Source organism: Hemitrygon akajei, chromosome 23 (genome assembly GCF_048418815.1).
Source record: "Hemitrygon akajei chromosome 23, sHemAka1.3, whole genome shotgun sequence".
Classification (NCBI taxonomy): domain Eukaryota; kingdom Metazoa; phylum Chordata; class Chondrichthyes; order Myliobatiformes; family Dasyatidae; genus Hemitrygon; species Hemitrygon akajei.
In genome coordinates, this window is record NC_133146.1 from 12,575,267 (window position 1) to 12,588,748 (window position 13,482).

The 13,482-nt window shown below is 48.1% G+C and overlaps 1 protein-coding gene across 1 annotated transcript; it reads right to left on the reverse strand.

The window, feature by feature from the left end:
• Window positions 1-5,933: 5,933 nt before the first annotated feature.
• LOC140715158 (endogenous retrovirus group 3 member 1 Env polyprotein-like) lies at window positions 5,934-13,245 on the reverse strand. The gene is made up of 2 exons (XM_073026939.1): window positions 12,499-13,245; window positions 5,934-8,452 (listed from the first exon to the last, which is right to left on the reverse strand). The coding sequence occupies exon 2, from the start codon at window positions 8,158-8,160 to the stop codon at window positions 6,490-6,492; it is 1,671 nt and encodes a 556-aa protein (XP_072883040.1). The 5' UTR covers window positions 8,161-8,452; window positions 12,499-13,245; the 3' UTR covers window positions 5,934-6,489.
• Window positions 13,246-13,482: the final 237 nt, after the last annotated feature.

Below are 13,482 nucleotides of genomic sequence, written 5' to 3' on the forward strand. Positions count from 1 at the left end.
CAAACATGCAGAGCAGCTTTGCCAGGGTGCTGCCCAAATGAGAGGATAGACTGAGTGAGACAGGGCTTCTCTCTTTGCAGAGAGGGAAGACGAGAGGTAACATTATAGAGATAAGATTACAGAACGGCGTCTTTTCCCAGGACAGCAAGAGGACATACTTTTAAGATGATTGGTAGAAAGTTTGTGAGGGGGGAATGTCAGAGCGTGTTTTACAGAGAGAGTGGTGGTCGCCTGGGGTGATGCATTCGGGACATTTAAGAGACTCTCAGAAAGGCACATGGATGGAAGTGAAATGGAGGGCTGTGTACGATAGGAGGGTTCGACTGATCCTGGAGTGGGTTTATTTAAGGGCCGGCACAACATTGCAGGCCAAATGGCCTGCGCTGTGCTGTACTGTTCAATGGAACTCTATGTATGGTAGAAACCTATATAGGCACCGCCAGGGGCAGACAAGAGAAAACCTGCAGATGCTGGAAATCCAGGCAACACACACAAAATGCTGGAGGAACTCAGCAGGCCAGGCAGCATCTGTGGAAAGCATTGCAGTCGACGTTTCGGGCCGAGACCCTTCATCAGGGCTGGAGAAAAGGTGAGGGGTCGGAGTAAGAAAGTGGGGGGTTAAAGGTGAAATGTCAAGCTGACGGGTGAAAACAGGAGGGGTGAAGTCAAAAGCTGGGAAGTTGGTTGGTGAAAGAGATAAAGGGCTGGAGAAGGGGGAATCTGATAGGAGAGAACAGAACAGATACCCCCTTCTCCAGCCCTGTATCTCTTTCACCAATCAAACTCCCAGCTCTTTACTTCACCCCTCCCACCCCGGTTTCACCGATCACCTCGTGGTTCTTCCTCCCCTCCACTCATCTTCTTACTCTGACTCCTCATCTTTTTTTCCAGTCCTGACGAAGGGTCTCAGTCCAAAATGTCCACTGTACTCATTTCCATAGACACTGCCTGGCCTGCTGAGTTCCTCCAGCATTTTGTGTGTGTTGCTCGGCACCATCAGGGGTTGGGGCTGGACCTGCATCCATGCATGTGTGGAATTCATTGCCACAGATGGCTGTGGAGGCCAAGTCATGGGGTATATTTAAAGCAGAGGTTAATTATTAAGGGTATCAAAGGTTAGGGGGTGAAGCCATGAGAATGGGGTTGAGAGTGGAAACAAATTGATGGACCGAATGGTCTCTCCGAAGCAGCGGCAACTCATTCTCTGAGCTGCCTCCAGTGTCGGTGACTGGAGGGCGCGTAGTCACCGCCAAGCGGGAAGGAGCTCAGCGTAACCATTCCCACCAGCGGCGGGGCAAAGCCGGTGTCGAGACCCAGTGATGGAATTGACTCCGTAACAAACAGAACGTGTCAAACCTGTCATCACTCAGGCCCTTCAAACCCTCCGACATCTGGTTCCAGTTCTAACTCCTTCCAGCTGTGGAAATTCATCTCAATCTTATTCCTGTTTGGCAGCGGCACTAACAACCTTGAAAATCAGACCGAGAGCAAGCAGCAGCCGTTCTGGTGTTAATGGGGTGGAGGGGGTGACCTGCCACCCATCCCTGGTGCCTCGTGATCGACGTCAGCGTGCAAGGTAGTCAGAGACTGATATCCTGGGATCGTACACCACCCTGGGCTCCCCCGCTGAAAATGAACACTTTTTTTAATCCTTAACTACCGGCTGAGAAGCAATCTTGCAAACTCCAAACTCAAGGTCAAATTTGTCAGATACACAAGTACTTCCTCACACAGGTGTAATGAAAACTACCTTGCAGCAGCACCTTGAGCGTTTAGCACCAAATAAGTCGCATTCAGAAGAAAAGCAGAAAGTAGACATAAATTACGCACAACCCTTACACGAAGGAGATCAATTAGAATGAGAAAGTAAAGTTCATTTTTGTGCAATCCAGTCATATTGTTATAGCTATCAGTTTATTATTGTCACATGTACCAATGTACAGTGAAAAACATGCCTTCAGTTTGTTAACAGATCAAATCATTACACAATGCATTGAGATAGAACAACATTAAAAAAAATAACAATTCCCTTCAAGTTTGCCATTCAACCATACGTGAATACCCACGAATACAGCCAAAAGAAACAGTGTTACTCCGGGAACAAGATGCAACAGTCACTCACAGCAGAAAGCACACACAGCACGTACAAGGTAGCAGGCACATAAAGTTATCAGTAAAATACAGCCACACAAAAAAAAGTGTCCAGACCAGAGCCATTAATGCCAGAGAATTCTATAATCAACAACAATACAGCCTGACTTCTGTCGAGCGAACAGCAGGGGCACCACCGACTCAATCCTGGACTTTGTGACACACCGACTCCAGCCTGGAATTTGTGACACACTGACACCAGCAAGGAGTCTGAGAAACACTAACTCCAGCCCGGACTTTGTGACACACCGACTCCGGACTGGAATTTGTGACACACTGACACCAGCCTGGAATTTGTGACATACTGACACCAGCCAGGAGTCTGAGAAACACTAACTCCAGCCCGGACTTTGTGACACACCGACTCCGGACTGGAATTTGTGACACACTGACACCAGCCAGGAGTCTGAGAAACACTAACTCCAGCCCGGACTTTGTGACACAACGACTCCAGACTGGAATTTGTGACACAACGACTCCAGACTGGACTTTGTGACACAGCGAAGCCGGTCTGGACTTTGTGACACACCGACCCCAGACTGGACTTTGTGACACAGCGAAGCCAGTCTGGACTATGTGACACACCGACTCCAGACTGGACTTTGTGACACAGCGAAGCCAGTCTGGACTATGTGACACACCGACTCCAGACTGGACTTTGTGACACACCGACCCCAAACTGGACTTTGTGACACACCGAATCCCGTCTGGACTTTGTGACACACCGACTCCAGTCTGGACTTTGTGACACAGCGAAGCCAGTCTGGACTATGTGACACACCGACTCCAGACTGGACTTTGTGACACACAGTCTCCAGTCTGGACTTTGTGACACACAGACTCCAGACTGGACTTTGTGACACACCGACTCCAGACTGGAATTTGTGACACAGCGACTCCAGACTGGACTTTGTGACACACCGACTCCAGTCTGGACTTTGTGACACACAGACTCCAGACTGGACTATGTGACACACCGAATCCCGTCTGGACTTTGTGACACACAGACTCCAGACTGGACTTTGTGACACAGCGACTCCAGACTGGACTTTTTGACACTCCGAATCCAGTCTGGACTTTGTGACACACCGACTCCAGACTGGACTTTTTGACACACAGACTCCAGACTGGACTTTTTGACACTCCGAATCCAGTCTGGACTTTGTGACACACCGACTCCAGACTGGACTTTGTGACACACCGACTCCAGTCTGGACTTTGTGACACACAGACTCCAGACTGGACTTTTTGACACTCCGAATCCAGTCTGGACTTTGTGACACACCGACTCCAGACTGAACTTTGTGACACACCGACTCCAGTCTGGACTTTGTGACACACCGACTCCAGTCTGGATTCCGCATTCAGAAGAAAAACAGAAAGTAGACATAAATTACGCACAACCCTTACACGAAGGAGATCAATTAGAATGAGAAAGTAAAGTTCATTTTTGTGCAATCCGGTCATATTGTTATAGCTATCAGTTTATTATTGTCACATGTACCAATGTACAGTGAAAAACATGCCTTCAGTTTGTTAACAGATCAAATCATTACACAATGCATTGAGATAGAACAACATTAAAAAAAATAACAATTCCCTTCAAGTTTGCCATTCAACCATACGTGAATACCCATGAATTCAGCCAAAAGAAACAGTGTTACTCCGGGAACAAGATGCAACAGTCACTCACAGCAGAAAGCACACACAGCACGTACAAGGTAGCAGGCACATAAAGATATCAGTAAAATACAGCCACACAAAAAAAAGTGTCCAGACCAGAGCCATTAATGCCAGAGAATTCTATAATCAACAACAATACAGCCTGACTTCTGTCGAGCGAACAGCAGGGGCACCACCGACTCCATCCTGGACTTTGTGACACACCGACTCCAGCCTGGAATTTGTGACACACTGACACCAGCAAGGAGTCTGAGAAACACTAACTCCAGCCTGGACTTTGTGACACACCGACTCCGGACTGAAATTTGTGACACACTGACACCAGCCAGGAGTCTGAGAAACACCAACTCCAGCCCAGACTTTGTGACACACCGACTCCGGACTGGAATTTGTGACACACTGACACCAGCCTGGAATTTGTGACACACCGACCCCAGACTGGACTTTGTGACACACTGACACCAGTTGGACTTTGTGACACACCGACTCCAGACTGGAATTTGTGACATACTGACACCAGCCTGGAATTTGTGACATACTGACACCAGCCAGGAGTCTGAGAAACACTAACTCCAGCCCGGACTTTGTGACACACCGACTCCGGACTGGAATTTGTGACACACTGACACCAGCCAGGAGTCTGAGAAACACTAACTCCAGCCCGGACTTTGTGACACACCGACTCCGGACTGGAATTTGTGACACACTGACACCAGCCAGGAGTCTGAGAAACACTAACTCCAGCCCGGACTTTGTGACACACCGACTCCGGACTGAAATTTGTGACACACTGACACCAGCCTGGAATTTGTGACATACTGACACCAGCCAGGAGTCTGAGAAACACTAACTCCAGCCCGGACTTTGTGACACACTGACTCCGGACTGGAATTTTTGACACACTGACACCAGCCAGGAGTCTGAGAAACACTAACTCCAGCCCGGACTTTGTGACACACCGACTCCGGACTGGAATTTGTGACACACTGACACCAGCCTGGAATTTGTGACTCACTGACACCAGCCAGGAGTCTGAGAAACACTAACTCCAGCCCGGACTTTGTGACACAACGACTCCAGACTGGACTTTGTGACACAGCGAAGCCAGTCTGGACTTTGTGACACACCGACCCCAGACTGGACTTTGTGACACAGCGAAGCCAGTCTGGACTATGTGACACACCGACTCCAGACTGGACTTTGTGACACAGCGAAGCCAGTCTGGACTATGTGACACACCGACTCCAGACTGGACTTTGTGACACACCGACCCCAGACTGGACTTTGTGACACACCGAATCCCGTCTGGACTTTGTGACACACCGACTCCAGTCTGGACTTTGTGACACAGCGAAGCCAGTCTGGACTATGTGACACACCGACTCCAGACTGGACTTTGTGACACACAGACTCCAGACTGGACTTTGTGACACACTGACTCCAGACTGGAATTTGTGACACAGCGACTCCAGACTGGACTTTGTGACACACCGACTCCAGTCTGGACTTTGTGACACACAGACTCCAGACTGGACTATGTGACACACCGAATCCCGTCTGGACTTTGTGACACACAGACTCCAGACTGGACTTTGTGACACAGCGACTCCAGACTGGACTTTGTGACACACCGACTCCAGTCTGGACTTTGTGACACACCGACTCCAGACTGGACTTTGTGACACACCGACTCCAGTCTGGACTTTGTGACACACCGACTCCAGACTGGACTTTGTGACACACCGACTCCAGACTGGACTTTGTGACACACCGACTCCAGTCTGGATTCCGCATTCAGGAGAAAAGCAGAAAGTAGACATAAATTACGCACAACCCTTACACGAAGGAGATCAATTAGAATGAGAAAGTAAAGTTCATTTTTGTGCAATCCGGTCATATTGTTATAGCTATCAGTTTATTATTGTCACATGTACCAATGTACAGTGAAAAACATGCCTTCAGTTTGTTAACAGATCAAATCATTACACAATGCATTGAGATAGAACAACATTAAAAAAAATAACAATTCCCTTCAAGTTTGCCATTCAACCATACGTGAATACCCATTGTCAGAAATAATCCTACACTCTGAGTCTCAGCAAACTGCAAAGCGGCAAAGCTTTATTTTTCACGAGTCTGCAGAGTCGGACCCAAAACTGCTCCAGCAGTATTGAGCCCAGAGCATTACATTTCATTTCCTTTTATACAGTTTCAAGTAGGTTATCACGTGTCCCTCAGTTGCTGTATCGTTCCTACAATTATTCATAGTCAGCTCCACTCTCCCCCTCCCCACAGGCTTGTACATTTCGGGGGTCACATACACATTTTCTCATATCCTCTGTCCTTGGAGTTAGCCATCCGCAGAGCCATGTCTGCCAAGTTTTCAAACACTCATCGGCCTTGGAGTTAGCCACAAGAGTACAGCTTATCTCCATCTGTTCCATCCACCTCCGCTCTCAGCTCCTAGCTTAATGACTCCTTTTTAGTTCTTCATGATTACCACAAGGTACAGATTGTACCTATACAGTTTTGCAAGAATCTTATATCCTTATTTAGCAATGTGTCAGCATATGTTTTGTAAGCTTAGATCTTAGCACAGTCTAACCTTAACCCTTTCTCTTCTTACAATTCCACCCTTTTTCTTTTTAGAGTGTGCTAAGGATTTGTCCAGGGATTCCACTCTTCCAGTTCTCTGCCTCGTTGCAACAGCATTTTAGCCGGTTCAGCTGGGTTCCCTGGCTGCATTACCTGTACTACTACTCGCGTTATTAATGCTCTCAAGCAGGGTATTAAGCATGGTAATATGATTATCATTATGAGTATTCCGCCTAATATTAACAGGGCTATTCGCCACCAGCTTCCTCCCAGCAGACTATCCAGCCAACTCAGGTTCCCTAAGGATCTCCAAGTTTGTACTGGCACATGGGCCAACCTCCGAATTTTGTCGGATATTTTCAACACTGCCTTTCCATTATCATTTATCTTTAGGCAACAGTTTGTCAGAGTGAACTTTCCACAGACCCCTCCCTCGGAGGCCAATAGGTAATCCAATGCTAATCGATTTTGGTATATGGCTGTTCTCATCTGGCTTTGCTGCTCAGCCAGCAATTCCAGAGCCAATGCGGTTTGGTTGGTGATCACCTCTACTACAGCTTGTAGGCGTATTATTCGATTTAACATATATACCGGGGTTCGGTAACCCCATGACCCATCCTGGGCCCAAGTTGCTGGTCCGTAATATTCAATGATGCGTGCTGGAGGCCACTCATCGCCCCATTCTCCCACCTTTATCTCCCGCTTCTCCCTTCTCAGTGAGTCAAATAACTTGATTCCCAATTCCCTATCTTCATCCTGGGGTAGGAGGAAGAACTCTGGCCTTATAAGGCCTAAGAAACAAACTCCTCCCCATCCTTTCGGCAATTTGGTGTATGCCTGATTCCCACAAATCCAGAACAGACCTTCTGGGACAAATCCTCCTTTCTTTGCTTTCCGCCAGGCTTTCCAAACACTGGGAATTCCTTCGTACGGGTTATGCCCACTGCAATTCCAGATTCCCGAATTGTTTCCCATAGCCGTACAATTGTCCTTTGCCCCTTTAGTTATGTACCAAGTCGGCTCCTCGGGCCACCAAGTGGCATTATTTTTTGTTTTAGCCAACTTTATACTCTGACATGGGCTTTCTCCTACTTTCACCTTCCCTTTTCTTTCTACACATACTTGTCCTTCCGGATAGTTTGTTAACTTCCATTCTTGCGTCCTCCCAGTCCTTTTCTTATCCCAATCATGAGCCAATAGCTCCCACACACTCAAACTCTCACCTATCCATGGCCATTGCTCGCTCATGTGGGGTCCCCCACAAACCCAACAGTCACTTACATTTAAACTTGTAGCTATTCGAGTTGCTAAGTCTATAAACAGGTTTTCCTTCATTTCCGGTCTTGTTTTTCCATAAGTTCCCCATTCTTCTCTGACTCCACCAAACTCTGCCCTTCCTTTTTCTTTCCTTTCACATATCCATTCTGTCTCAGGGCATGTACTTTCTCGTACACTCCAACTTCTCCCTTCTCCTTTTTCTTCTCTCACTGATCCACCGGGGTATCCCCTGTTCTTTCTCAGGGTATATTTTATTCCTCCCTCTTCACATTCCTCTTTTTCTTTTCCATAACATTGGTCATTTACATGTGAATGTGACACAAGGGCCCCGGGTCGTTCTTTTCCTTTCTCCAAAACTCGGTTCCTACACTTGTCACATTTCCCTTCTATTTTTCCCACATACAGAATTAAATATATTACAGTCAATAATGTAACAGTCCACATTGAGTTCATTTTTGTTGCCTTTTCAGTTTCACCACCAACGGTTCTTCACTGGGAACACAGGTCCACTCCGTGTGTCCCTCAGGCTTAACTGGTCCCTTTATTCTGGATGCGGGGGTCCACCCTTTCTCTTTTGTTCGTACGGCCGCCTCGGTGGTTAACAGGACCTGGAAAGGGCCTTCCCACTGTGGTTGTAACTTCTCCGGCTTCCAGGTCCGTACCAGAACCCAATCTCCAGGCACGATCTGATGTAAAGCAAAGTCGAGCGGCGGAGTCTGGGCCAAGAGACCCTTCTTCCGCAGTTCTGCAAAGGAACGAGATAGTGCCAGTAAATAGTTCCTTATAAAAATATCACCCCCTTGTAGCGTGGGGTACCCTTCTACCTTATTCCAATACGGGAGTCCAAACAGCATTTCATAGGGGGAGATTCCTATATCCTTCCTGGGTGCTGTTCGGATTCTTAACAGGGCGATGGGGAGACACTTAGTCCAGGGTAACTTGGTTTCTAGCATTAATTTGGTCAATTGCGCCTTTAAGGTACTGTTCATCCTTTCCACCCGTCCCGAACTCTGGGGATGCCACGGGGTATGGTATTTCCATTGGATACTCAATGCATCACAAATCAACTGGTGCGTCTTGGAGGCAAAGTGTGTCCCTCTGTCCGAGTCTATGGACCCCATGATCCCATATCTGGGGATTATGTTTTCTAGTAGTATTCGGGCTACTGTAGGCGCATCGGCCTTTGTGGTCGGGTATGCTTCCACCCAGTGGGTAAAATGATCCACTATTACTAACAGGTACTTCCATCTCTGCACTGAGGGTAGTTCGGTAAAGTCGATCTGGACTCTATGGAACGGTCTCATGGCCAGTGGCTGGCCACCTCTTGGAGTGGATCGCATCACTTTCTTGTTTATCCGCTGGCACGTCGGACATCCAGTTATCTCTTGCTGGGCCAGTGTGTATATTCCTTTGCATACATAGTCCCTCAGAATTGTGTCGCACATGGCCTGTACTCCCCAGTGGGTTTGATGGTGCAACTGTTGGAGGATGTTGCGGGTTACTTCCTTATTTAGTACCTGTCTCCCATCCGGGACCGTCCATTTACCATCAGTGTCTTTTCGGGCTCCTAGTTGGTTCATGCTATCAATCTCTATTTGGGTAAACATAGGTTGTTTAGTAAGTCCTTCCCTCACTGGTATCAAGGTCAGGAGTTGGATCGGGTCTTCAACGGCTGCTCGTTTGGCCTCCCCATCGGCTAGACGGTTCCCTACTGCTTCAGGTGTTGATCCTTTTTGGTGTCCGGGTACATGTACTACCGCAATCTCAGTTGGTAGGGCCAGGGCTTCCAATGTCATACTTATCATTTGCTCGTGTGCCAGTCCCTTTCCTCTGGCCGTTATCAGTCCTCTTTCTTTCCATATCTTCCCAAAGGTATGTACTATCCCATAGGCGTACTTAGAGTCAGTGTATATTGTTCCGATCCTCTTCTCCAATATCCTCAGAGCCCTCTGGAGTGCGTATAATTCGCATGACTGGGCCGACCAGTTTCCCGGTAATCTCCCGGACTCCACTATTCTTTCAGTCTCTCCGTCAATGATGGCATATCCGCTGTGCCGTACTCCATCAATACATCGTGAGGATCCATCTATATACAATTCCTGTCCTTCTCCCAGGGGAACTTCCTGTAAGTCCTCCCGGCTCTTTGTTTGCAAGTCCAGCAATTCAATACAGTCGTGTTCTGACTCCTTTTCTTCTAGTCCTCCATAGAGGAACTGGGCTGGGTTGCAACTGGAATCCTTTGCGAAGTTTAGGTCTTCTCCGGTCATCAGTATAGTTTCGTACTTTAGAATGCGGGAGTCAGTGAGCCACCGATGTGCCTTCTGGGCTAGTAGGGTGCTGACCGAGTGGGGAGAATGCACTGTGATCTTCCCTCCAAAGGTTAGTTTCCGGGCTTCCTCTACCAATACCGCTGTCGCTGCCACTGCTTGGATACAGGTGGGCCATCCACGCGATACCGGGTCTAACATTTTTGACAGGAAAGCCACGGGTTGCCGCTTTCCTCCTCTTAGTTGGGTGAGTACCCCTTGGGCCATTCCTTCGGCATTGTTGACGTACAGCTGGAATGGTTTTTCCAGGGCTGGCAAGACTAACACCGGAGCACGGATCAATTGCCCCTTGATATAGTTGAATTTTTGCTCCTCTTCCTTTGTCCATTTTACTGTTTGCTCATCTTGCCCGAGTTTATCATACAGAAATCTCACCAGGGGAGTATAATTCTCAATCCAGATTCGACAATACCCCACTAACCCCAGGAACTGTCGTATCTCCTTCTTGGTACGAGGTAGCGACATCCCTGTTATTCCAGCTATCCTTTCTGGGGTAATGCTTCGCTGTCCCTTACTGACCCGGTGTCCCAGATACCTTACTTCCTTTTCCACGAATTGTAACTTTTTCTTGGAGACCCGTAGCCCCTTTTTCCCTAGGAAGTTCAGTAATCTGATGGTATCTTCCTGCACCCCTTTCTGTGTTGGCCCGGATAGTAATAAATCATCCACATACTGTAGCAGTTGGTTCTCTGGAGCACATTGGAATTCCGCTAGTACTTGCTCCAAGACCTGCCCGAATAGGTTAGGTGACTCAGTGAATCCTTGCGGCAGGACCGTCCATCTGAGTTGTCTTTTCCGCCCTGTTGTAGGATTTTCCCATTCAAACGCAAACATGTCCCGACTGCTTTCTTCTAGCGGGCAACTCCAGAAAGCATCCTTTAGATCTATTACACTGAACCATTCATGGTCAGGGGAGATTTTACTCATCAGGGTGTACGGGTTGGGTACTACCGGGTATCGGGTCTGGACTACTGCATTTAGACCCCGCAGGTCTTGTACCATCCGATAAGTCCCGTCCGGTTTTCGCACCGGGAGGATGGGGGTATTATATGGCGACATACATTCTTCCAGCAGTCCATCTGCGATCAGCCCTTCAATTACCGGCTGCAGCCCTTTTCTTCCTTCCATCGCAATGGGATACTGCTTCCTCCTTACTGGGCGACCGTCCGGTAGCAAGGTGATCTGTAGAGGGCTGATGTTCAATCCTCCCCTATTTCCCTCTCTATACCACACCTCGGGCTCTATTTTCTGGTCGTCCTCTTCTTTTAATGCGAATAATTTTACTATTATTTCTCCATTGTTCGGCACTGTTCCAATGCCCAGTTGCACTTGCAGGTCCCTTCCTAATAGGTTGAATCCTGCCGAGGGCAGCAGGAGAAGGTCTTGCCTTGTTGCCCTATCTTCATATCCGACTTCCACATTGTCCACAATGGGCACTTGTATCGTTTTTCCTCCGATACCGGATACCTTCATTACTCTTGTTCCTGTTCGGGCGCCGGGAGGTATCTGGATTACACTGGATCTTTCAGCACCCGAATCTACCATAAAGGTTGTATCTGACCCTTGGGGACCTAATTTCAGATTTACCAGGGGTTCCTGTCGATAGTTTCTTCTCCCCAAGGGTAGGAACCCCCGACCCCCCTAGTCTTCGTCCTCCATCATGGCATATGACCTGACCTCTCGCCGATACTTAGGACATTCCCGTTTAAAATGTCCTTCCTCGTTACAGTGGAAGCATCTTAGAGTCCTTCGCGTTTTCCTTCCTGGTTCTTGGCCATTGCCTCGGTCTGACCACGTTCCCCTCTTTTCCCTGTTTTCTGTGGTTACTTGCTGTACTGTCTGAACCATTATCCTAACGGTCTTTTTCTGTTTCTCCTCGTCTCTCTCTCCTCTTCCGCCTGCCGTTGTGGATCATCCGGATGCGGAGCACTAGCAGCTTGTTCGGGCTGCTGGGGCCGGGGAACATAAGGGGGAGGTAGATGATTCAACACTTCCCAAGGAGGCTCTTCCTCCTTAGTTTTAGTTTCTAGTTTAAAACTTCTTGCGGAGTCTCCTGGTCCGGGAACCCAGCAAGAGGCATACTCATTTTCTTCCTCTCTCACATTTGGTTTAGAGTTTACATATATGTTTAAGGCCTGTCTAACCCAATCCTCATCTGACCCAAATGGTGGCCACCATACCGAGGACCCTGTTATTGGCTGTTTGGACCATAATTTGCAATATTCTACCATTCTCTTTTTCTGCTTTCCCTTTGTTCGTCCATATCCCCATCCTGCAAACATTCTACCGAGGGGGCTATCAGGAGGTACCTTCGGGAACAAACCCGAACTCTCCGGCTCCTCTTCCTTTGAGCTTCCCCCTCCCATTATTCCCTTCCCGGCCCGGTTCTTTTTACTCTAGGTGTCGTCACACCTAGTTTACCCGGTCACACCCACCTAGATCTCAGTTAGCTAGTCTCACTTACCCGGTGTGCCGTAGAACCGTCTCCTTTCCTCCCTGCTTTGCCGCCTTGCGCTGTCCGGATCTCACTCGCTCAAGCCGTTTCAGACGACGAGCAAGGAATCAGGGACTGCCGAACTCGGCAGGGTGCACCTTCTCCGATGTCCTTCCTCTCGCCCTCCACGACCGGAGTGGGGATCCCGGACGAGCCCCCAGCTGTCAGAAATAATCCTACACTCTGAGTCTCAGCAAACTGCAAAGCGGCAAAGCTTTATTTTTCACGAGTCTGCAGAGTCGGACCCAAAACTGCTCCAGCAGTATTGAGCCCAGAGCATTACATTTCATTTCCTTTTATACAGTTTCAAGTAGGTTATCACGTGTCCCTCAGTTGCTGTATCGTTCCTACAATTATTCATAGTCAGCTCCACTCTCCCCCTCCCCACAGGCTTGTACATTTCGGGGGTCACATACACATTTTCTCATATCCTCTGTCCTTGGAGTTAGCCATCCGCAGAGCCATGTCTGCCAAGTTTTCAAACACTCATCGGCCTTGGAGTTAGCCACAAGAGTACAGCTTATCTCCATCTGTTCCATCCACCTCCGCTCTCAGCTCCTAGCTTAATGACTCCTTTTTAGTTCTTCATGATTACCACAAGGTACAGATTGTACCTATACAGTTTTGCAAGAATCTTATATCCTTATTTAGCAATGTGTCAGCATATGTTTTGTAAGCTTAGATCTTAGCACAGTCTAACCTTAACCCTTTCTCTTCTTACACCCATGAATACAGCCAAAAGAAACAGTGTTACTCCGGGAACAAGATGCAACAGTCACTCACAGCAGAAAGCACACACAGCACGTACAAGGTAGCAGGCACATAAAGTTATCAGTAAAATACAGCCACACAGAAAAAAGTGTCCAGACCAGAGCCATTAAAGCCAGAGAATTCTATAATCAACAACAATACAGCCTGACTTCTGTCGAGCGAACAGCAGGGGCACCACCGACT